Here is a 26,077-nt window from a genome sequence, read left to right on the forward strand (position 1 = left end):
GTGCCTACTTCCCAGCCCAGAAGGATTATAAGTATAAGTGCCACACTGAAGGCAAACATGATTGAAAGGGGGTGTTTGAAGTCATGTAGCTCACAGATCAGTAGTACAAATATAAATAAGTTCTTGCATGATCTACCTCACCTGTATGACACTTGTACTAACAATTAACAACAGAGAGGTATAAATAACTGGGGGTTGATAAGAGTTTATATGGGGTGCTTTGGGTGATAATAATAGTCTAATATTGAGAGTGATGATGATTGTACAACTAGGTGAGCATAAGGTAAGACAATGAGTGTTTTATTTTGGACAGAATATATGCTATATGAAATTAAGGAATCCCTACTTAACAAGTCAAGCCCTCGATCTTGAGGCTTGCTTTTATGAAACTTACTTCTGTAAAGGGGAGGCAAAGCCTACTGTGCTGGTTTGTATATATTATGTCCCCGAGAAAAAGACATATTCTTTAATGTAATCTTGTGGGGGCACACATTTTAGTGTTGATTAGGTTAGAACCTTCTGATTGAGTGTTTCCACAGAGATGTGACCCAGCCAGTTGTGAGTGACACCTTTGATTAGGGTGTGATGTCTTGATTGAATGTTACCATGGAAATGTGGCCCAGCCCATTCAGGGTACATTTTGATTAGTTCACTGGAGTCTATAAAAAGAGCTCAGAAACAGAGGGACCTAGAGTGACATTTTGAAGAGGAGCTGCAGCTAAGAGAGGACAAAACACCCCAAGGACAGCATTTTGGAGAATGCCATTTTGAAACGCCACCTGGGAACAAGTGGACACCAGCCACGTGCCTTCCCAGCTAACAGAGGTTTTCCAGATGCCAATGGCCTTTCTCCAGTGAAGGCACCCTATTGTTGATGTCTTATCTTGGACACTTTATGGCCTGAAGACTGTAACTTTCTAACCAAATAAACCCCCTTTATAAAAGCCAATCCATTTCTGGTATTTTGCAAAATGGCAGCATTAGCAAACACCTACCTATAATTATGCCTAAGGGTCACTTCCAGAGAACCTCTTTTGTTGCTCAGATATGGCCTCTCTCTCTAAGCACAACTCTGTAAATAAATTAATTACCACCCCCACTAAGTGGGCCATGATTCCCAGGGGTGTGATTCTTCCCGTCGACATGGGACATGACTCCCAGGAATGAGTCTGTTGCTGGCATTGTGGGATTAACAATGCCTTCTTGACCAAAAGGGGGAAACAAAATGGAGAAAAATAAGGTTTCAGTGGCTGAGAGATTTCAAAATAGAGTCAAGAGGCTATCCTGGAGGTTACTCTTAAGGAAGCTTCAACTAGATATTGCAAAATGCCACACCCTGTCTCTCTAGCTAAGCCAACTTGAAAGGTGAAATCACTGCCCTCCCCTCTACGTGGGATCAGACACCCAGGGGAGTGAATCTCCATGGCAACGTGGAATATGACTCCCGGGGAGGAATGTAGACCTGGCATCGTGGGATGGAGAACATCTTCTTGACCAAAAGGGGGATGTGAAAGGAAATGAAATAAGCTTCAGTGGCAGAGAGAATCCAAAAGGAGCCGAGAGGTCACTCTGGTGGGCACTCTTACGCACACTTTAGACAACCCTTTTTAGGTTCTAAAAAATTGGGGTAGCTGGTGGTGGATACCTGAAACTATCAAACTACAACCCAGAACCCATGAATCTCGAAGACAGTTGTATAAAAATGTAGCTTATGAGGGGTGACAAGGGGATTGGGAAAGCCATAAGGACCACACTCCACTTCGTCTAGTTTATGGATGGATGAGTAGAAAAATAGGGGAAGGAAACAAACAGACAAAGGTACCCAGTGTTCTTTTTTACTTCAATTGCTCTTTTTCACTCTAATTATTATTCTTGCTATTCTTGTGTGTGTGCTAATGAAGGTGTCAGGGATTGATTTGGGTGATGAATGTACAACTATGTAATGGTACTGTGAACAATCGAAAGTACGATTTGTTTTGTATGACTGCGTGGTATATGAATATATCTCAATAAAATGAAGATTTAAAAAAAAAAAAAAAAAAAAAGACATAATGCTGAGCAAAATAAGCCAGGCACAAAAAGAAAGATATTGTATGTTACCACTAATGTCAATTCTGTGAAAAATGTACAATGTTTTATACTGTAGAATGTAGGGGACCTAGAGATACCAATTAGTGGAGGGGGAATGATAATCTAATAAGAACAGATAAACTATGGAGGGTAATCTCAATGTTATGGGAATGCTCAGGAATGATTATGGTTTGTAAACTCTCTTGGATATAGTAAGATCATGTTGGAAGCAATAGAGTTATTTTAGGTTTTTTTTTCTCTTATTCCTTTGTTTTCTTAGGGGTTGTTAATTTTCTTGGGGTATGGTAGGAACATGTTGGAAGCAAAGTAGTTATTTTAGGTTATTTGTTTTCCTTAATCTATTGCTTTGTTTGAAATGTTGTGGGGTTTTTTTGGTTGTTGTTTGCCTGTTTGTTTTTAACTTTTTGATAAACAAAGTTAAAAAATTGAAAAAAAATCAGTAGAAAAATGGGAGTAAAAACTAAATGACAAATAGGGTGGGATGGGGGGATGGTTTGGGTATTCTCTTTTCACTTTTATTTTTTATTCTTATTCTGATTCTTTCTGATGTAAGGAAAATGTTCAGAAATAGATTGTGGTGATGAACGCATAACTATATGATCATACTGTGAACAGTTGATTGTATACCACAGATGACTGTATGGTTTGTGAATATATTTCAATAAAACTGAATTAAAAAAAAAAAAAAAAATGCCACAGTATGCCCAGCCACAATCAACAGTTTTCCCAAAAACCAATACCCAGGTTTCTATATGAGACTCTATAACTTTCAGTCACTGAAGTTTTTTTTCACAAACTTAAAACCTTCAGTTTGTTCCTATGCCAGATAAGTCCCAAAAGCCAGAAGCACCACTCTCTTTAAGAACATCAATCAGCTGCATCCTCCTTTCCCATAATGTTTACACTCTTTTGCAATATGAGCACATTAGAGTGGTCACTACCTAGATATCCGTGAAGACTGAGAGAGTGATCAAATGAGGAGGAGGAGTAGCAACAGACAAGATAGGATTTAAGAAAGCATTATGACTACTGAATGATTATGTAGATTTTTTAAAGTCTCTAGCGTTATTAGAACATATAGAAGGAAATAACTGTAACTATGGAACTGTAACCCATACCATATTTTGAAATTTGCTCTATAACTACTTATTAAATGATACTTTGAAAATTATCACTTTTCTTACATATGTAATATTTCACAATTAAAAATTTTTTAAATAAAAAAAATTTACAGATAAATAGAAACTGAGTGAGTTCATCAACAAGAGACCTGCCATGCAAGAATTAATCAAGGGAGTTCTGCAGGTTGAAGGAAAAGACAGGAGAGTGGCATGGAATAGTATGAAGAAATGAAAATTATCAGTAAGGGTAACTACAGGGTAAATGCAAAACCAAAGAATCCTGAATCCTCAATATACAATGCATAGCTATCTGATTATATGAGCAGCCACTGATTGTACACTTAGGATGGATCGTATGATGTGTGAATAAAACTGTTTAAAAAATAAACAGAGCAGATCCATCATGGTGGATTAGGAGAGACAGAGAAAAATTCTCCTCCATGAAAAACACTAGATAAAGCACAGAAAGTGCTCCAGAATAGCAGTTCCAAGGTACTACCGGCTGGGCAGGGACTTCCACACCCATAGTGAGTGTATACTTGGAGAAACCAAGAGACTGTGTTTAAGATGGGTCAGTGTTTGGCCCAGAATGCCACAAGGGAATGGGTGGCTGAAGCCCACTTACTACGTGGAGGGAAGTACCCTTCCATGCCCCGGGGACCTACCTCAGTACCTGGCATGGGTGATAACCCTTCACAGATCTGAGGCCAAGAGCCCCTGTTCCAGGGACTGGTTATTGGAGCAGGAAGATGATCGTGGAAGGGGGTAGCTTCCAATGACCCATGCAGCCATCTTTGCAGCTAGCTGGCTGTGGACAACCCTTCACAGCCCCACAGCCAACAGATTCCTTGAGGGAATTCAGGATTTGGTGGGCTTGTGATAGCATCTGCGCTTCCTCCACGGAAGCCCATGGTGGGCACAGCCTAGAGTCAGGGGTGCCACACAAAGTGCCAGGAGCCCTTCCCCAATTCCAGTGACTTGTGGGCCCACGGCAGAGAGGGCTTGTGGGGCATTAGTGCTGGAAGTTGAGAAGCACAGTGCTGCAGCCCCAGAGTACTCCACCCACAGCACTGGGAACAGCTGGGAAAACTGTATCCTGGAGAAGACTCTCTACTGAACTACACAATCCACAACCCTCACCCACAGGGCTGACAGTCCCCACTGACATGGAAAATTAGTGCACTGACTGCAACTCCACATGGTTTGGACCTGCACTCAGTGCACAGATGATGAAGTTGGGGAGAACTGGCTAGGGTAAGAGGTGGCTAAGGGGCGCCATCTGCTGGTAGGTCAGGGAAAGTGCACTACAACAAGCTGTAGCTCTGTCAAATTATAGATTAATGTTCAAATAATCCTGGATACCCTAACAGAACCCTGTATCAAGATAACCAAATGCCAAGAAGCCAAGAACAACAGAAAATTATAAAACACATGAAGAAACCAAAGTTTCTTCTAATGTGATAAACCAAATGTCCAAATTAAAAAGCCAAAGAAGAAACAGAACATGGAGCCATTAATGAAAGAAGTACCCACAAACAACAATATCATGACTAAGGATATAAAAGACATGAAGAAGACACTAGAAGAAAATGAAGAATTTGCAAGAGTAAACACAAAAAATAGCAGATCTTATGGAAATAAAAGATACTGTTGATCTAATTAAAAATATTCTTGAGAATCAATAACACCGGATTTGAAGAGGTAGAGGAATGAATTAGCAATCTCGAGAACAGAGTGATGGAAAGTGAAAGCACAAAAGAAAGAATGGTGAAAAAAACTGAAATATTTGAAATGGATCTCAGGGAAATGATAGAAAAGATGAAGTGCACAAATGTAAGAATCACTGGTGTTCCAGATGGGAAAGAGAAGAGTTAAAGGCTAGGAAAAGTATTCAAAGATGTTACTGGGAAAAACTTCCCAACCCTTCTAAATGACATAAACATGCAAATCACAGAGGCCCAATGAATTCCAAATACAAAAAATCCAAATAAACCCACTCTGAGACATATTCTGATCAGATTGTCAAATGCTGAAGAGAAGGAGCAAGTTCTGAAAGCAGCAAGACAGAAGCGATTCTCCACATACGAAGGAAACAACATAAGACTACTGACTACTCAGCGGGTACCACAGAGGCAAAAAGGCAGTGGTATGACATGTTTAAAATTCTCGAAGAGAAAAAAGGCCAGCCAAGAATTATTTATCTGGCAAAGCTCTCCAAATTTGAGGGAGAGCTTAAAATTTTCAAATCAAACAAATGCTGAGGGAATTTTTAACAAGAGGCCTGCCCTTCAAGAAGTACTAAAGGGAGATCTACTGGCTGAGGAAAAAAGAAAGTAGAGAGAGGTCTGGTGAAGGGCACAGAACTGAAGAGCTTTATTAAGAGATTCCACTCTTAAAGAAATAAACAGTGCAAAAGATATGAAAAGACAGTTCTCTGAAGAGGAAATACAAATGGCCAAGAAACACATGAAAAAATGTTCAGCTTCACTAGCTATTAGAGAGATACAAATTAAGACAACAATGAGATATCATCTAACACCGATTAGAATGGCTGCCATTAAACAAACAGGAAACTACAAATGCTGGAGGGGATGTGGAGAAATTGGAACTCTTATTCATTGTTGGTGGGACTGTATAATGGTTCAGCCACTCTGGAAGTCAGTCTGGCAGTTCCTTAGAAAACTAGAAATAGAGTTACCATTCGATCCAGCGATTGTACTTCTCGGTATATACCCGGAAGATCGGAAAGCAGTGACACGAACAGATATCTGCACGCCAATGTTCATAGCAGCATTATTCACAACTGCCAAGAGATGGAAACAACCCAAATGTCCTTCAACAGATGAGTGGATAAATAAAATGTGGTATATACACACGATGGAATACTACACGGCAGTAAGAAGGAACGACCTCGTGAAACATATGACAACATGGATGAACCTTGAAGACGTAATGCTAAGCGAAATAAGCCAGGCACAGAAAGAGAAATATTATATGCTACCACTAATGTGAACTTTGAAAAATGTAAAACGAATGGTTTATAATGTAGAATGTAGGGGAACTAGCAATAGAGAGCAATTAAGGAAGGGGGAACAGTAATCCAAGAAGTACAGATATGCTATTTAACGTTCTGGGGATGCCCAGGAATGATTATGGTCTGTTAATTTCTGATGGATATAGTAGGAACAAGTTCACAGAAATGTTGCTATATTATGTAACTTTCTTGGGGTAAAGTAGGAATAGGTTGGAAGTAAAGCAGTTATCTTAGGTTAGCTGTCTTTTTCTTACTCCCTTGTTATGGTCTCTTTGAAATGTTCTTTTATTGTATGTTTTTCTTTTTTTTTTTTTAATTTTTAAAAAAAAAAAATTTTTTTTCCATACAGTTGATTTAAAAAGGAAGAAAAGGTTAAAAAAAAAAAAAAAAGAAAGGAAGAAATAAACAGTGAGGAAAAAATACATCACACAAAAACCAAAGGATAAGATGGCTGATTCAACAACTGCCTTCACAGTAATAACACTGAATGTGAATGGATTAGACTCCTGAATTAAAAGACAAAGATTGGCAGAATGGATTAAAATATATGAACTGTCAATATATTGCTCACAGGAGACTCATCTTACACAATAACACAAAGAAATTGAAAGTGAAAGGATGGGAAAAAATATTCCATGCATGCTATAGGTAAAAGAAAGCAGGGGTAGCAATACTAATTTCAGATAAAATGAACTTTAAAAGCAAGTATGTCATAAGAGATAAAGAAGGACATTATGTACTAATAAAAGAGACAATTCATGAACAAGAAATATCATAAATGTTTACACACCCAATCATGAGTCAAACATTGGCAAAACTAAAGGAAGCAATAGATGTTTCCACAATAATCATGAGGACTTCAATACATCACTCTCTCCTATAGATAGATCAACCAGACAGAAGACCCTTAAGGAAAATGAAAACCTAAACAATGTGATAAACGAATTAGACGTAACAGACATGTAGAGAGCATTATATCCCAAATTACCAGGACATACATTTTACTCCAGTGCTCATGGAATTTTCTTCAGGATTGATCATATGCTGGCGTATAAAACGAGCCTCAATAAATTTAAAAAGATTGAAATTATTCAAAGCACATTCTCTGACCATAATGGAATGCAACCAGAAGTCAATAAACATCAAAGATCTAGAACATTCACAAATATCTAAGGTTAAACAACATATTCCTGAACAATCAGTAGATCAAAGAAGAAACTGCAAGAAAAACTGCTAAATATCTAGAGACAAATGAAAACGAAAACACTACACATGAAAACTTACGGGATGCAGAAAACGCAGTATTGAGGGGCAAATTTATAGCTCTAAATGTATACACTAAAAAGGAAGAAAGAGCTAAAATCAAAGAACTAAGAGAACTGAAGGAGCTAGAAAATGAACAGCAAACTAATCGAAAAGCAAGTAGAAGAAAAGAAATAACATGGGGAGAGGATCTAAGATGATGGCATGAGAGGAGTGGAAGCTAAGAAGTCCGCCTGGAACAACTAAAAAAAAACAAAAACAACTAGTAAATAATCCAGAGTAACTGCAGGGGGACAAACATGACCGTCCACTCATCATATACTAACCTGAATTGGGAGGAATGCCCGAGATCACAGCATAAAATCTGTAAGTAAAAACTGCGGATCCAAATTGGGAGACCCCTCCCCCACAGCCCAAGCTACAAAGCCTCATGGTGCCAGAGAGAAGCTTTCTCCCAGCAAAGGACTATACCTCAGCTGAGCTCCAACTGGGGTTTTAATTAGCGAGTGGGAACTGCTCACTACGAGGTACGAATCCCCAACAAGTAGACAGAGGTTTTGGGTGATGACTGGCCTTGGAGAGCTGGAGGGTCACCTGGACTAGCTCTCTTCCTTTTTCGACTCAGTGGAGAAAGCCTCAGCCATTTTCAGTTCCTAGTTCTGTGACCCAGACAAGGGTATAGCACAGGCAGAGAGAGATCACTGAAATGCTAATGACCTTCCCCTAAGGTGTCTATCTTCTCAAAGAGGAAAGGGGTGGGGCCCAGTCCTACTACCTGCCTTTCATTCAGAACTTACACCAGTCATCTTTGCATCAGGGTGAGAGCGCCCCTGCACGGCCCAGTGGCCCGGGGCTTCCCTTGAGGGACAACACGCATTAGTGACGTAGCACAGCCTTCCCTCAGCAGAGGCCCTGGAAGATCACAGCTGAGAAGGGGGCCCGCTTGGAAAACCCAGGGATGCTACGTCAATGCCAGTGGTTTGTGGGTCAGAGACAGAGAAAACCTGGGGCAAAACTGAAATGAAGGCTTAGACTCTTGCAACAGCCTTCAATCTCTGGGAACACCTGGGAGGTTTGAATATTAAAGCCGCCTTGCCTCCCTGACCACCCAGACACATGCACCAAGTTCAGGGCAGACGGCTCCAACAACAAACCCAAACTGAGTTCACCAACTGAACCCCACAAAAACCATTTCCCCACACACCACAGAGACAGAGTTGGGGAGAACTGACTTGAGGGGTATAGGTGACTCGCAGACGCCATCTGCTGGTTAGTTAGTGAAAGTGTACGCCACCAACTTGTATTTCTGAAAAATTAGACTGGTACTTTTTTTACAACTTGAAAGAACCCTATCAAGCAAAGCAAATGCCAAGAAGCCAAAAACAACAGAAAATCTTAATGCATATGATAAAACCAGATATGGAGAACCTGATCCCAAACACCCAAGTCAAAATATCAGAAGAGACACAGTACTTGGCACAATTAATCAAACAATCACTATCAAGGAACAAAAACATGGCACAGGATATAAGACATGAAGAAGACCATGGAACAGGATAAAAGGGACATAAAGAAGACCATAGAAGAGCATAAATAAGAAATTGCAAGATTAAATAAAAAAATAGAAGATCTTATGGGAATAAAAGAAATTTTTGGCCAAATTAAAAAGACTCTGGATACTCATAATATAAGATTAGAGGAAGTTGAACAACGACTCAGTGTCCTAGAGGTCCACAGAACAGAAAATGAAAGAACAAAAGAAAGAATGGAGAAAAAAAAATTGAAAAAATCTAAAAGGGTCTCAGGGATACAATAGATAAAATAAAACATCCAAATTTAAGACTCATTGGTGTCCCAGAAGAGGAAGAGAAGGATAAAGGTCTAGAAAGAGTATTCAAAGAAATTGTTGGGGAAAACTTCCCAAACCTTCTACACAATGTAAATACACAAAGCATAAATGCCCAGCGAACTCAAAATAGAATAAATCCAAAAAAACCCACTCAAAGACATATTCTGATCAGACTCTCAAATACTGAAGAGAAGGAGCAAGTTCTGAAAGCAGGAAGAGAAAAGCAATTCACCACATACAAAGGAAACAACATAAGACTAAGTTGTGACTACTCAGCGGCCACCATGGAGGCGAGAAGGCAGTGGCATGACATATTTAAAATTCTGAGAGAGAAAAATTTCCAACCAAGAATACTTTGTCCAGCAAAACTCTCCTTCAAATTTGAGGGAGAGCTTAAATTTTTCACAGACAAACAAATGCTGAGAGAGTTTGCCAATAAAAGACCTGCCCTACTGCAGATTCTAAAGGGAGCCCTACCGACAGAGAAACAAAAAAAGGAGAAAGAGATACAGAGAATTTTAACAGACATATATACAACCTTACATCCCAAATCACCAGGACACTCATTTTTCTCTAGTGATCACAGATCTTTCTCCAGAATGGACCATATGCTGGGACATAAAACAAGCCTCAATAAATTAAAAAAAAACAAAAACAACTGAACATATTCAAAGTACAATCTCTGACCACAATGGAATACAAATAGAAGTCAATAACTTTTGAATTGTAACTCCACTATTTACTTCCTACATGATCTAAAATATACAAACTCTAATGACAAATCAGTGGTTTTGAACTCAATGTAAAATATGTAAGTTTTGACAAGAAGTATAGAAAGGCGGGGGAATGGAGGGGTATAGGTACATAGTTTATGTGTCCTATTGAAATTAAGTCGGTATCAAAGAAAAACAAGATGGTTACGGATTTAAAAGTTTAATTTTAAGCCCCACAGTAAACACAAAGAAATTATCAGAGAATATGACCATAGTGATAAAAAGTATAGAGTATGGGTTAAGAAAAATGGGGGAAGGGGCAATGGGGAGTTAAGAAATGAGTGTAGGGTTGCTGTCTGAGGTGAAGGGAAATTTCTAGTAATGGATGGTGGGAAGGTGATAGCATTATAACATTCTAAACGTGATTAATCCCACTAATGGAATACTAGGGAGGGGGTGGAATGGGAAGATTTAGGCTGTACATATCATATGTTTCCACAATTGAGGAAAAAAAAAAAAAAGTAAAAAAAAAAAAAAAAAGAAGAAAGAAAGAAAGAACATGGATTAAAGCAGAAATAAATGACATGGAGAATGAAAAAACAATAGAGAAAATAAATAAAACCAAAAGTTGGGTCTCTGAGAAGGTCAAGATTGACAGATCCTTAGCTAGACTGACAAAGTCAAAAAGAGGGAAGACACAAATAAACAAAGAGAAATGAGAAGGAATAATTACTACAGATCCTGAAGAAATAAAAAATATAAAAAATCACTAGCGGATACGATGAACAACATATGCCAAAAAGTTAGACATTTTAGAGGAAATGGGCAATTTCCTGGAAACCAGTGAACAACCCAGACTGACCAGAGAAGAAATACAAGACCTCAACAAATGAATCACAAGCAAAGAGATCCAATCAGTCATTCAAAAGCTTTCTGCAAATAAAAGCCCAGGGCCAGATGGCTTCCAGGGGAATTCTACCAAACTTGCCAAAAAGAACTGACAGCAATCCAACTTAAAATCTTTCAAATAACTGAAAAAATGGAACAGTACCTCATTTTATGAAGCCAACATCACTCTAATACCAAAACCAGATAAAGATGCTACAAGAAAGGAAAACTACAGGCCAATCTCCCTCTTGAATACACATGCAAAATAGTTTACAAAATAATGGCAAATCGAATCCAAAGTCACATTAAAAAAATCATACAATATGACCAAGTGGGGTTCATTCTAGGTATGCAAGGATGGTTCAACATAAGAAAATCAATCAATGTATTACAACACATTAACAAGTCAAAAGGGAAAAATCAATTGATCATCTCAATAGATGCTGAAAAAGCATTCGACAAAATCCAACATCCCTTTTTGATAAAAACACTTCAAAATGTAGGAATTGAAGGAAACTTTCTCAATATGATAAAGGGCATATATGAAAACCCCACAGCCAACATAGTACTCAATGGCGAGACACTGGAAGCCTTCCCTCTAAGACAAAGAATGAAACAAAGACGCTCACTGTCACCACTGTTATTCAACATTGTGCTAAGTGTGCTAGCCAGGGCAATCCGTCAAGATAAAGAAACAAAAGGCATCCGAATTGGAAAGGAAGAAGTAAAACTGTCATTATTTGCAGATGATATGATTTTATATCTAGAAAACCCTGAGAAATCGACAATACAGCTACTGGAGCTAATAAACAAATTTAGCAAAGTAGTGGTAAACAAGATTAAAGCACGTAAGTCAGTAATGTTTCTATACGCTAGAAATGAAAGAAGTGAAGAGACACTCAAGAAAAAGATACCGTTTTCAATAGCAACTAAAAAATACAAGTACCTAGGAATAAACTTTAAGAAAGAAGTAAAAGACCTATACAGAGGAAACTACATAATTCTACAAAAAGAAATAGAAAGGGACCTTAAAAGATGGAAAAATATTCCATGTTCATGGATAGGAAGGCTAAGTGCATTAAGATGTCAATTCTACCCAAACTCATCTACAGATTCAATGCAATCCCAATCAAAATTCCAACAACCTACTGTACAGACTTGGACAGCTAGTAATCAAATTTATTTGGAAAGGGAACATGCCTCAAATTGCTCAAGACACTCTAAACAAGAAAAACGAAGTGGGAGGACTTACACTCCCTGACTTTGAAGCTTACTATAAAGCCACAGTAGTCAAAACAGCATGGTACTGGCACAAAGACAGATATATCGATCAATGGAATCGAATTGAGAATTCGGAGATAGACCCCCAGATCTATGGCCGACTGATCTTTGATAAGGCCCTCAAAGCCACTGAACTGGGATATAAAAGTCTTTTCAACAAATGGAGCTCAGAGAGTTGGATATCCATATCCAAAAGAATGAAAGAGGACCCCTACCTCACACACTACACAAAAATTTAAAGTGGATCAAAGACCTCAATATAAAAGACAGTACCATAAAACTTCCAGAAGATAATGTAGGGAAACATCCTCAAGACCTTGTATTAGGTGGTTACTTCCTAGACCTTACAACCCAGGGCACAAGCAAGAAAAGAAAAAATAGATAAATGGGAACTCCTCAAACTAAAAAGTTTCTGTACCTGAAAGGAATTTTTCAAAATGCTGAAGAGGCAACCAACTCAATGGGAAAAAATTTTTGGAAACCATGTGTCTGACAAAAGAGTGATATCTTGCATATATAAAGAAATCCTACAACTCAATGACAATAGTAGACAGCCCACTCAAAGAATGTTTTAACTCTATAAAGAAAACATTCAAGTGGAGGCAGAATCATAATAACTAAAACACTTTGCTTACTTTTTTATTTGTTCTAACTTGTCCTCTTCTGCCTTAATATAGTCTTTCAAAGAAGTCACCAGATCTTTTTCAATGTGGATCAAATCAGTCATCTGACCTAGGAGGTGGAGAGGAGAAAGTTATCAAATATTCATAAATACTCACAAATGGTTTAGAATAATTTAACAATAATTGAGAATGCTTCACTCTATGACAGGATTTGACTGGCATGAATCATATACGTTGAAAAGAAGAATCTTTTTTTCTTCTTTTTTTTACCAGATAAATAAAAATTAAGCCAAAAAATGTTCTAATCACGTGTTCCCATTCTAATATCTTCAAGATACTTAGCTTTGCAAGTTTGGTCTTTTCATCTGCAAACTTATTTTAAAATTATAAACTAACACTACTTTCCAAGGATCAATGTTTCTTTCTCCCTACTTTCTCCCTCACCTTCTTTTAAGAAACTAATCAGAATTAAAATTTTATTCAATAAGCAAAAACTACACTAACCAAAAAAGGTATTTCACAAACGAATTCAAATAATCAATGTCTCATTATTTATAATGGGATAGGGGGATTAATTTTATATCCTGAAATTAGGTGTCATAAGTACATAGCAGTTGTATACTCACAATTACATTGTGTCAATATGTAATTACACAGTATAAAACTGGTTGAAAGGATGAAAGTAAGCATCTTATTTAAGACTGATGAAGTACATGCACAGAAAACAGAAAAGAATATACATCAAACTATGATGAATATTTCTCGAGGGAAGAGGGCTTGGGGAGGTCATACATTCTTTGTACTTCTGATTTTTTCCACATTAAGCAATATGTTATTTTTTGTAATACTTGTAAATATTTTTAAAAATTATGATGTAAAGCAATAACTTTTGTTCACAGTAGATTCTTAAAGGGAAAAAGCAGGTTACATAATGTGTGATACATTATTTGTGTATTTGTGCATTTAAAAAACTAAATATATGAATTAAATTGTTAATGGATAATAATATACATTATTGCACCAACATAGTGGGTGGACACCTTATGGATAATTTTGTTTGGTAGGCTTTTCTGCATTTTCATAAATTTCTTATCTGAAAATATATCATTTTGGTGAGAAAAAGTTAATTTAAAAAAATTGAAATTAAAAAAATAAGAGTGAGGGGCTTTTGGAGAGGAAGAGATTTAACCAATGCTTCAGTCTCTAGAGAGACACTGTATGTATTTGTTTTAACTGATTTTTAAAACACTAAAAAATGGAAACTTTTAAATGCAAAAACACAACAAACCAAAAAGCAGTAAGACTTACCAATTGAAGTAAAAAAGCCTGGATGGGCCAAAGACCAGGGAAGTAGAATCCCTACAATTAAAGTAAACCAGATCATCTTTGAAGACATAATCTTACAGGTCCACACACCTACAAGAGAAATATGGCTATTACCAACAAAAAAAATGGGGGGGAGGCAGGGAGAAAGAAATGGCAGGAAAAGTTCCTTACCTATGATTCCTATGAACAAAACAAGTCAGACCCCAAGGTTGCCCACAGAATTCTTAATTGATTTAATCTAGTAATAGCTTTTGTTTATGCCTACTATCATTTTTCATATATAGTACTACCTTGAAATATTATATTTTAGCAAAATGTACATTTTATCATCTGATAATTTATGCTTATTTATAATTTATAATTATAAATATAATTATAAATAATTTATAAATAATTTATAATTATTCAACGTGAGTTTTTCTCCTTAGTTACAATGCTGCAATTAAAGTCATTGAGTAGGTAGTGGTTTTTTCAAATAACCTGAAAAACAAGTTTTCTCTCTTCTAGAGCTCAACAATGATTCTTCCATAAAATTATACCAGTTTGTTAAAATAACTTGATTAAATATTGCCAAAATACATTTAAAGATGTTAGAATGTGTTTTAAAGGGAAAAAAAGACTTCAGAGCCTTCTAATTAATTCTTAAAATTCCTAATCCATTCTATGTGGTTTTAAATTTTAAAATAAATTCATTTCAAAATTGTAGATCTGAAGGTTTCTTTTTGAGACGATGAAAACGTTCTAAAATTGACTGTGATGACTGATAGGGGAACAACTGTGAATGTACTAAAAGTCACTGACATATTAAACGAGTGAATTTTAAGATATGTGAATTATATTCAATAAAGCTATATATTTAAAAAAAAAAAAGTTGTAGAGAATCCAAAAGAAATAAACACCCCTGTGCATTTAAACTAATAACTACTCTCAACCCAGACTTCAGGTTTTTGTCTTATCTACTATTACTCTATTGCATGTAAAATTCCTTAGCCTAATACATAGCTGTGGCCTTTCCTTTAAAAAAAAAAAAAGGCAGCAAAGCCCTTCTGCCCTTTTTTCTATTTGTCCCCAGCTGTATTTTTTCAGTATGGGTTCTTCATGGTGGATGCAGATATCAACCAACCAACAGAAAGGTTTTACTGTGCTTTCTCAAATGCCCTGCTAGCAACCTTCTCTTGCTTTTCCACCACAAACATGGACTTGAAGTCCTTCTTGTTACAAGAAAATAAGTTACCTTTACAGTACTCATTTGCCCCAATAACAGGCTCCCACTGGTTACCTGGATTTGTTACCCTGTTCCTCTTTGTGCAGGCACCTCTGACTTTTCCCATGTAGCATCACCTACTCCGTGAAAACCAAAAAATAATTCCACTTTTCTCCTCACTTGAATCTCAGTAAAAATAGATCACTACAAAAACTCAACTTTGCTGCAAACTTCCAGACGCTTCCAGAACCACACTGTAGTAAAACACACTGCTCTCTTGGCTGCCTTACAGTGACTCTGGGAAAGCTTCTAGAATGTAGCAGATGCACACACTTCCTCTTCTGGGCTCCTGCCAAAACACAAGGCTTTTTCAAAATGCTGGGCTTTTCTTGAAGAGTCTACAATTTTCTCACTGTTTAAACAGATTTCTGTCATATTTTTCTACACAAAGTATTTCTAGAAAATACAAATGCTTTCACTACTAGTAGAAGACTAATCACAAATGTCTAAAGTTCTAACTTGAATGAAAAAGTTTAGATTTGTCAGATAAGAGGATATCATTTCTTCATTGCTAAAATATTGTCATTCAAGTTTGTCATCTTTCATCATCCTTAAACCTCACAATGAATTAAGAACCCATTAGCCTGCAGAAATACCTAAAAATAAGTTTACGATGGTATTTTTCTTCAAATGCAGTAGCTTAAAGTTTATATTTATAGCATAAGAGTTTATATAAAATTGAAATCATTAATCAAATATACCTTAAACCTTATATCATGCAAAATAAATTACAGGTGGATTAAAGAGTTATAATGAACAAAACAAATAGCAAAAGAAAAGTTATCAGATCTCTGAAAGAATTATTTCTAAGCTTACAAGTGATATACTATTTAAGAAAAATAGGGCTCATTCAAGCTCATACAAATTAATAAAAAAGATAGTAACAGATAAGTGGATAAAATGCAAAAAGTCACAAAAGAGAAACTATAGTTAACTAAACAAAAAATACTCAACCTCTTTAGTAAATCAATCACATAAAAAATTAAAATAAGATACCATTTTTTGCCCATCAAATGAACAATTAGACATATTTAACAAATTAACAATTAAAAATATCTGAGATGGCTTTATGTCAAGAAACTTAACATGATCATATCCCTTAACTTGTTAAATTAAAAGAAAATATAAAATTTAAAAATTAACATCACAAAATGATCACAAGTATGCAAGAAAAAATGCAGAGGAAAATTATCAAATTGTAGCTCTCTCTGGATATCAGAATATTATGTGTTTTTCTTCTATTTCTCAGTATTTTCCAGATGTTCCGCAGTTTATTTTTATAGTGTCAAAAATTCACTTTATAAAAATAATAATAAACCTAAAACATCAAATCTTACATTATGGTGCCCTACAGTCTTTTATGAGGTAGTTAACAATCCTCTAACACAAAAAAAGTAGCTAAAAAATACTCTATACTTTTGAGCATGCTCCACTTTCTAACTCCACTAGCCTCCAGATCTCTCCTCTCTCTAATTCAAAGATAGTTGAGCCTGATTTTGAAAGCAACCCAGATACCTAGAAGTGAACTACATCACAGGAGTAGCAGCACACTTTCCCACCCTCCTTCCTCAAAAGACAAACATATGACCCAGACTAGGCCAGTCAATAATCATCTCAAATACATGTAATAGTTGAGGAGTAGGCTTGTAACCTGGTAAAAAGCAGCTCTTTCTGGAATTGGTAAACTCAGAGGATGTGAAACTGGAGCTGCCTGTGACCATCTTTCCACTTGTCCAAGATACAAGGGAACCCAATCTATAAACAGAACAAAGTCATGCAGACATAAGCAGCTCCAAGCCTCAGTGCCTTAATTCCTGAAACTTTTGCTTTGAACTTGTGAGCTACTCCAGTAATCTTCTAGCCCAGCTAAGGGAGCCTCTAAATTCCTTTCATAAAAGCTAGTTCAACATGTTGGAAGTTAAGCAGTTATCTTAGGTTAGTTGTCTTTTTCTTACTCCCTTGCTATGGTCTCTTTGAAATGCTCTTTTATTGTATGTTTGTTTTCTTTTTAACTTTTTTTTTCATACAGGTGATTTGAAAAAAGAAGGGAAAGTTAAAAAAAAAAAAAAAAAAAAAAAGAAAAAAGAAAAAAAAGGGGGAAAAAAAAAAAAAAAAAGATGTAGTGCCCCCTTGAGGAGCCTGTGGAGAATGCAGGGGTATTCACCTACCCCACCTCCATGGTTGCTAACATGACCACAGACATAGGGGACTGGTGGTTTGATGGGTTGAGCCCTCTACCATAAGTTTTACCCTTGGGAAGACGGTTGCTGCAAAGGAGAGGCTAGGCCTCCCTGTATTTGTGCCTAAGAGTCTCCTCCTGAATGCCTCTTTGTTGCTCAGATGTGGCCCTCTCTCTCTGGCTAAGCCAACTTGAAAGGTGAAATCACTGCCCTCCCCCCTACGTGGGATCAGACACCCAGGGAAGTGAATCTCCCTGGCAACGTGGAATATGACTCCCAGGGAGGAATGTAGACCCGGCACCGTGGGACGGAGAACATCTTCTTGACCAAAAGGGGGATGTGAAAGGAAATGAAATAAGCTTCAGTGGCAGAGAGATTCCAAAAGGAGCCGAGAGGTCACTCTGGTGGGCACTCTTATGCACACTTTAGACAACCCTTTTTAGGTTCTAAAGAATTGGGGTAGCTGGTGGTAGATACCTGAAACTATCAAACTACAACCCAGAACCCATGAATCTCGAAGACAGTTGTATAAAAATGTAGCTTATGAGGGGTGACAATGGGATTGGGAAAGCCATAAGGACCAAACACCACTTTGTCTAGTTTATGGATGGATGTGTAGAAAAGTAGGGGAAGGAAACAAACAGACAAAGGTACCCAGTGTTCTTTTTTACTTCAATTGCTCTTTTTCACTCTAATTATTATTCTTGTTATTTTTGTGTGTGTGCTAATGAAGGTGTCAGGGATTGATTTAGGTGATGAATGTACAACTATGTAATGGTACTGTAAACAATCGAAAGTACAATTTGTTTTGTATGACTGCGTGGTATGTGAATATATCTCAATAAAATGATGATTTAAAAAAAAAAAAAAAAAAAAAAAGAAAATATAAAATTTAAAAATTAACATCACAAAATGATCACAAGTATGCAAGAAAAAATGCAGAGGAAAATTATCAAATTGTAGCTCTCTCTGGATATCAGAATATTATGTGTTTTTCTTCTATTTCTCAGTATTTTCCAGATGTTCCGCAGTTTATTTTTATAGTGTCAAAAATTCACTTTATAAAAATAATAATAAACCTAAAACATCAAATCTTACATTATGGTGCCCTACAGTCTTTTATGAGGTAGTTAACAATCCTCTAACACAAAAAAAGTAGCTAAAAAATACTCTATACTTTTGAGCATGCTCCACTTTCTAACTCCACTAGCCTCCAGATCTCTCCTCTCTCTAATTCAAAGATAGTTGAGCCTGATTTTGAAAGCAACCCAGATACCTAGAAGTGAACTACATCACAGGAGTAGCAGCACACTTTCCCACCCTCCTTCCTCAAAAGACAAACATATGACCCAGACTAGGCCAGTCAATAATCATCTCAAATACATGTAATAGTTGAGGAGTAGGCTTGTAACCTGGTAAAAAGCAGCTCTTTCTGGAATTGGTAAACTCAGAGGATGTGAAACTGGAGCTGCCTGTGACCATCTTTCCACTTGTCCAAGATACAAGGGAACCCAATCTATAAACAGAACAAAGTCATGCAGACATAAGCAGCTCCAAGCCTCAGTGCCTTAATTCCTGAAACTTTTGCTTTGAACTTGTGAGCTACTCCAGTAATCTTCTAGCCCAGCTAAGGGAGCCTCTAAATTCCTTTCATAAAAGCTAGTTCAACATGTTGGAAGTTAAGCAGTTATCTTAGGTTAGTTGTCTTTTTCTTACTCCCTTGCTATGGTCTCTTTGAAATGCTCTTTTATTGTATGTTTGTTTTCTTTTTAACTTTTTTTTTCATACAGGTGATTTGAAAAAAGAAGGGAAAGTTAAAAAAAAAAAAAAAAAAAAAAAGAAAAAAGAAAAACAAGGGGGAAAAAAAAAAAAAAAAAGATGTAGTGCCCCCTTGAGGAGCCTGTGGAGAATGCAGGGGTATTCACCTACCCCACCTCCATGGTTGCTAACATGACCACAGACATAGGGGACTGGTGGTTTGATGGGTTGAGCCCTCTACCATAAGTTTTACCCTTGGGAAGACGGTTGCTGCAAAGGAGAGGCTAGGCCTCCCTGTATTTGTGCCTAAGAGTCTCCTCCTGAATGCCTCTTTGTTGCTCAGATGTGGCCCTCTCTCTCTGGCTAAGCCAACTTGAAAGGTGAAATCACTGCCCTCCCCCCTACGTGGGATCAGACACCCAGGGAAGTGAATCTCCCTGGCAACGTGGAATATGACTCCCAGGGAGGAATGTAGACCTGGCACCGTGGGACGGAGAACATCTTCTTGACCAAAAGGGGGATGTGAAAGGAAATGAAATAAGCTTCAGTGGCAGAGAGATTCCAAAAGGAGCTGAGAGGTCACTCTGGTGGGCACTCTTATGCACACTTTAGACAACCCTTTTTAGGTTCTAAAGAATTGGGGTAGCTGGTGGTGGATACCTGAAACTATCAAACTACAACCCAGAACCCATGAATCTCGAAGACAGTTGTATAAAAATGTAGCTTATGAGGGGTGACAATGGGATTGGGAAAGCCATAAGGACCAAACACCACTTTGTCTAGTTTATGGATGGATGTGTAGAAAAGTAGGGGAGGGAAACAGACAGACAAAGGTACCCAGTGTTCTTTTTTACTTCAATTGCTCTTTTTCACTCTAATTATTATTCTTGTTATTTTTGTGTGTGTGCTAATGAAGGTGTCAGGGATTGATTTAGGTGATGAATGTACAACTATGTAATGGTACTGTAAACAATCGAAAGTACAATTTGTTTTGTATGACTGCGTGGTATGTGAATATATCTCAATAAAATGATGATTAAAAAAAAAAAAAAAAAAAAAAAAAAAAGCTAGTTCAAGTTGGATTTTTGTCTCTTGCAATACAAAAGTACTCATACAGCATTATCCAAACTACCATGCCAACCTAAGCTAGTTAATAAAAATGAAGATAGAGCTGTATAACACTGGTTCTCAAACCTGAGCGTTTTCAGACTCATCTAGAGGTCTGAGGTGCCTAGTAATATGCACAAATTCCCAGGTGATACTGCTGCTGCTGGTCTGAGGATCAGACTTTGAGAACCACTGGATACAAAACATCCCCTGAAATCACATAAAAGGTGCTTGGCCTTTAAAATAGATTTACTTCAACTTATCTTTTGTAAAAATATAATTGAATTTATAACCACTCTAGAGAATGGTTCCTCTGATTTGTTTTAATACTATGTTTCATCTATCTAAATTCATTCGTAAAACTTAAGTGGCATGTTAATAGGCAAACATAACTTTATAAAGCACAGGTTTTTAAAACATAATGGTTTCATTACATAAGGTATCTCACTTCCATCCATTTCCACCTTCTCTTCATGCTGCTAGCAGTTTGCAAAGCAAATCATTATAAAGCATCTAAGAGTAAAGTATTCCAGAAGACATTAATGCTTTATCAAAAATAGTAAGATATAAATGCCTCCTGTTCTAAATCCTCAAACAAGCCTGGAATAGAATTTAAATGAGTCACAGTGGATGCCACCTCCTTGAAAAGAAAGGCAAAACTCTGACAGTGTCCCTGAGAAGACTTAAATTTTACTGCTGAAACAGAATGGATAAGTCATTAGTAATATTTGGTTCTTGGTTGAATGGTAGATTCCATGAGTGTTTATTACATAATCTGCATACCATTCATGTATATTACACATAATACTTGGTATGTATGAATGTATTTTTTAAACTATAAGAAAAAATAACATGAAAGAAATCTTCCTGGAAATCTGTACTAATCTCCATATTCTCAGGTAAGCATGGATAAAAATAAATTGCAAAATGTACTATTTATCCAAACAGAACTTTCCTACAATCGTTCTTCCAGGAAAGTCCAGTCCCACACACTCAAAAGGTCAATCAAACCTGAGAATAGATTTTAAAACAGTTCTACTACACTGTAAATATTTACAACTTTGAGTTATCCGGATTCACTGAATTTTAAGTACAATTTATTCAATAAATTACTAGAACAGGGCATCTGGCGAATATTTCTATTAGCCTTTCAGTTTAACAATTTCTTCCAAGAAAAATTGCAACATTTTAAAAAGTTTGTTTCCCAGACAAATCATTCAAAAATACATAAAGCAGACACAAGAATGCTTGATATTTTAATCTAAAAGTTGTCTTCACTACCAAATGCTTAATTTCAATAGCCCATTTTATGCATCTTGCTTTTCCACAGGGCTCCTTTTAACAGTCTCTCCACATCTTCCACACTTGTTCCAAACCATCTTTTAGAGGGCTCCAGCCTTTATTTTTCCTCATAAAGATCCCACATTCAAGTGTAGGCCTCCTGAGAACTGTGTTCAGACTTTAATCTTTTTGACAGTTTTCATGGTCAATGCAAAAGACCAACATGAATTCAGGATTCTAATTCAGGTTATTACGAAATCAAGACTTGGTATGCCTCTCCTATCTAAGCAGGAAGGATTTTCTAAGACAACTGCAGATTACTAACAGAGTTAGTTGTATCTCTGTTCTTCCCTACAATCCCTCTGCAAATTGCCATTTTACCAGTCATACTTCTGCTCCTAAAGAGAGTGAGCTATCTCTGTAGTGTTTACAATCTGATGAACAAGAGCTTTAATAGTATTACCAACTTTGCTTTCAAAAAACTCAAAAATCATGCTAGCTTCCTTCCCACAACTTTGCGTACTTGAACAGTGAAACCAATCACTGGCATAATTTCAACAGAACATCATTTCAAGGTTCAGGTTGGAAGAAAGCTCTAAGTCAGCACATTGCAATAACAAAAGGTGCTACACGGACCATCTTTTGCAGGCTCTTCCAAAGTCCCAAGTCTTTCCTTTCAGAAAGAACCTTAAGATCATTTCAACAACACACACCGGGTAGACCAATGGAGCAAGAAAAGTGAGAACTCCAGGGTTCCACCCCCCCCCCCAGAATTCTGAACAATAAGCAAAAACTGGTAGAATCATCTTTCTCAGAGCTCTGAAAAAGTTAAAGGGTTGCAGTAACTAACTAGGCAAACAAACATATCAAAAATTATGGGAAACAGTGAAAGTAATGTTCAGAGAGAAATGCATAGTTTTTAAAAAAGCAAGGCTAAGAATTAATGAGCTAAATGCCCAACCTAAAAATGAACCCAAAGTAGAAGGAAGGAAATAAAAAGCAAAAATCAATAAAAATAGAAAACAAACACACAGGAGAGACTCTACAAAGCCTAAAGCTGTCTCCCCTTCCCTGTTATAGACTAATAAAATTAATAATCTCTTGTCAGAAAAAGCACAAATATTAGGAATGAAATGGAAAATTGATAATGAAAAGCAGAGGAATTAGAAAAGCCAAAATAATTTTGAAAAAGAACAAAGTTGAAGGAATCACACTACCTGACTTTAAGAGTTATTATAAAGCTACAATAATCAAGGAAGTGTATTATTTGAGAAAAATAAGACCTACAGGTCAATGGAATAGAATAGAGGATCCAGAAATAGACCCACACATATATGGTCAAATCGTTTTGACAAAGGTTTCAAAGGCAATTCAGTGGGAAAAAGACAGTCTGTAACAGTTGATTATCTGTATTAAAAAAAAAAAAAAGAAAGGAAAAGGAAAGAAGAAAAGAACCTCTGTTTTATTTGGGCATCTGGTATCCCCTAGTGGATGTTGGGCAGCCTCCCCACCCAAGACTTTATTTGAATGTCTAATTCTAACTATAAATAAGTTTCTACTATGTTTTCTTCTTTGACCCATGAGTCATTCAGAAATGTTTAGCTTCCAAATGTATGAAAACCATTTACTGACTTCTAACCTAATCTCAGTCTGGGCAAGAATGTGGCCTCTATGATTCTGTTTTTAATTTGTTGGGACTTCAAACAGTTTTACGTATTCCATAAATGTGTGAAAATAATGTGTAAAACCTAATTGTGGAATGCAGAGTTCTACGTTTGTCCATTAATGACATTTGTAAACTGTGTTGTTCAAATCTTTCATACTTCCAGTGAAACTTATGGCTGTAAGGAGGAGGCTAAGCCTACCTATAATTACACCTAGGAGTCACCTCCAAAGAACCTCTTTTGTTGCTCAAATGTGGACTTTCTCTAAGCCCAACTATGCAAATAAATTCATTACCTCCTCTCTACGTGGGACATGACTCCCAGGGGAGTGAATTTCCCTGGTGACATGGGACAGACTCCCAGGAATGAGCCTGGCCCTGGCATCGAGGGATTGAGAATGCCTTTTTGACCAAACAAAATAAGGTTTCAGCAGCTAAGAGACTTCAAATAGAGTCAAGAGGCTATCCTAGAGGTTAGTCTTACGCAAACTCCAGCTAGATATTCCAAATAGCCACAGTATGCCAAGCCCTAACTAACAGTAGTCCCGAAAATACTAGAGAATACCTAGGTCCCTATCTGAGACTCTAAGTTTCACTCACTGAGTTTACTTTTCAGAAACTTAAATCCCCAAGAGTGTTCCTATGCCAGTAAGTCCCAACACCTGAGGCAACAGCCTCTCCAAGAACATTTACTAGATGCAGCCCCCTTTCCCATGGTGTCAATGCCTGTTTTCAATATGAAGACACCCTTTTCAATATGAACAAGTTAGGTTGGTCACTGCCCAGATATCCCTGAAAATTGAGACAGTGATCAAATGAAAAAGAGGGGTGGCAACTGACAAGATAGGATTTAACAAAAGATTATGAATACTGAATCTTTATATAAAAAAATTTCTTTAAGTCTATAGGGTACTACAGTACCTAGAAGGAAATAAATGACATTGTGAAACTGTAACATATAACATGCTTAGAAATTTGATCTATAGCTACTTGTTAAATTATACTTTGAAAGTTATCACATTTCTGTATATATGTTATATTTCACAATAAGGAAATAACTGAAATTGTTGAACTGTAACCCATAACATTCTTTGAAATTTGCTCTATAACTACTTGTTAAATCATACTTTGAATGTTATCAGTTTTCTGTGTATATTTCACAAAAAAATGTAAAAAAAAAAATCTTCTATACTTTTTTCTATACTAATTGGTCTCTGTGACCAATCAATAATTGAGATATGTTCAAATTTCCAACTATGACAGTGAATTGTGTTTCTCCCTGTAGCTCCACTGAATTTTTCTTTATCTTGAAGGTATCTTGAAAGTAAGCCAAAAAGCATAAAGACAAGTATCTTCCTTACCAATCAGATTTCACTATCTTCCTGCTTACTCTACACCACAGGCCTCTAGCAACTAACTCAGTAGGAGGGAACCAGTGTTTCCCAGCGTATTTAAAAAGGGAACTCTTTTTTCTTAGAATATCTACTAAACTCTCATCAAATATAAGATGTTTGAGAAATAGTGATTTCACTATATTATAAGTTAACCACTTATGACACACTGGGCTTTTCAAATTCTTCTAGTAGAAAAGGTCTATAGCCTGGAATATTGTACAACCATGTACAACCATCCTGGCAAGACTTCCAATTTACTTCCAGAAAAGGACTTCCCCTGTCTGTGTCCACACAAGTATAAGCTATAAATGGTTAAACAAGCTTTCCAGGTTGGCTTAAGAATCTAACCATGGTTTTAACATTAAATCTAAGGGAAAATGATTTATCAGATTCAAACAAAATTTGCATGTGAACTTTTACATTACAACCTGTTCAAATGCTACAGACCAGTAAAGGGCAGTACAAGACAATTCTATTAAAATCGAGCAAGAGTAAGGAAATAGACTGCACCATGTAACTGCAGCATAGCATCAATCCTGAAAGAGGCTATAAAATATTAAAAATACATTTTCAAATATAAGCTTAGTATAATCAAATGAGATTTTTTCATTTTTCTATGATTGTTAGCTAGCAACAGGTTTTAAACAGACTGCCTTTATTTAACAAGTACACTATTCCTTTTAAATGTGATTTTAAATGTTTTTTTACGTGGGGCATAAAGATTCAAACTAGACCATTTTGCCTCATCATTCCCAGTGGTTTTCGGTGTCCAGCCATTTCACAAATTTATAACCTACGTGGCTCCTAAAAGATCTGGAATGTGCTGATTCTGAAAGACAGCCACAACCACTACTAATAAAAGATTGTGCTAAATTTCCAAGATAACCAAGATGGAGTAACAGGTACCACCAGATTTACCTTCCTGACTGAAGCAACCAAAAAATACATGAAAGAACAGTTTGCAAAAACACTAGACATCAGGCAACCAAGAATGATGATACCTGAAAGATGGGAAACAAATAAGGTGACCTGTGCAACTGCCCAGGTTATCACCTTGAGACAGTTCCCAAGCCATGGTGCAGATACAGAGGGAACCTTAGTAGAACCAGATTTCCTCATTAAGGAGACACAGCTTAGAGTCTAAAGAGACTAAGGCAGCTAAAATTTTTAAGACAGAGTACCAGAGGGGAGAAAGTTACACAGAAATAGAATATCGGAGATCTGCAGAGGGTCTCCCTCTC

The 26,077-nt window shown here is 36.8% G+C and overlaps 1 protein-coding gene across 4 annotated transcripts in view; it reads right to left on the bottom strand.

Moving 5' to 3' along the window:
- The window catches only part of P4HA1 (prolyl 4-hydroxylase subunit alpha 1), a 99,634-nt gene that overhangs the window by 68,036 nt on the left and 5,521 nt on the right, over positions 1–26,077 (bottom strand). For 2 of the 4 annotated variants that reach the window (XM_037803950.1, XM_037803949.1), the window contains exons 2-4: positions 15,469–15,742; positions 14,172–14,279; positions 12,876–12,972 (exon numbers count right to left, since the gene is read on the bottom strand). In XM_037803950.1, coding sequence (XP_037659878.1) covers positions 12,876–12,972; positions 14,172–14,279; positions 15,469–15,520 — 257 coding nt within the window. In that variant the 5' untranslated portion in view covers positions 15,521–15,742. The remainder of the gene's footprint in view (positions 1–12,875; positions 12,973–14,171; positions 14,280–15,468; positions 15,743–26,077) is intronic. The other 2 variants (XM_037803952.1, XM_037803951.1) reach the window with 2 other exon arrangements.

The sequence above is a fragment of the Choloepus didactylus genome, chromosome 15 (assembly GCF_015220235.1).
Source record: "Choloepus didactylus isolate mChoDid1 chromosome 15, mChoDid1.pri, whole genome shotgun sequence".
Lineage (NCBI taxonomy): Eukaryota > Metazoa > Chordata > Mammalia > Pilosa > Megalonychidae > Choloepus > Choloepus didactylus.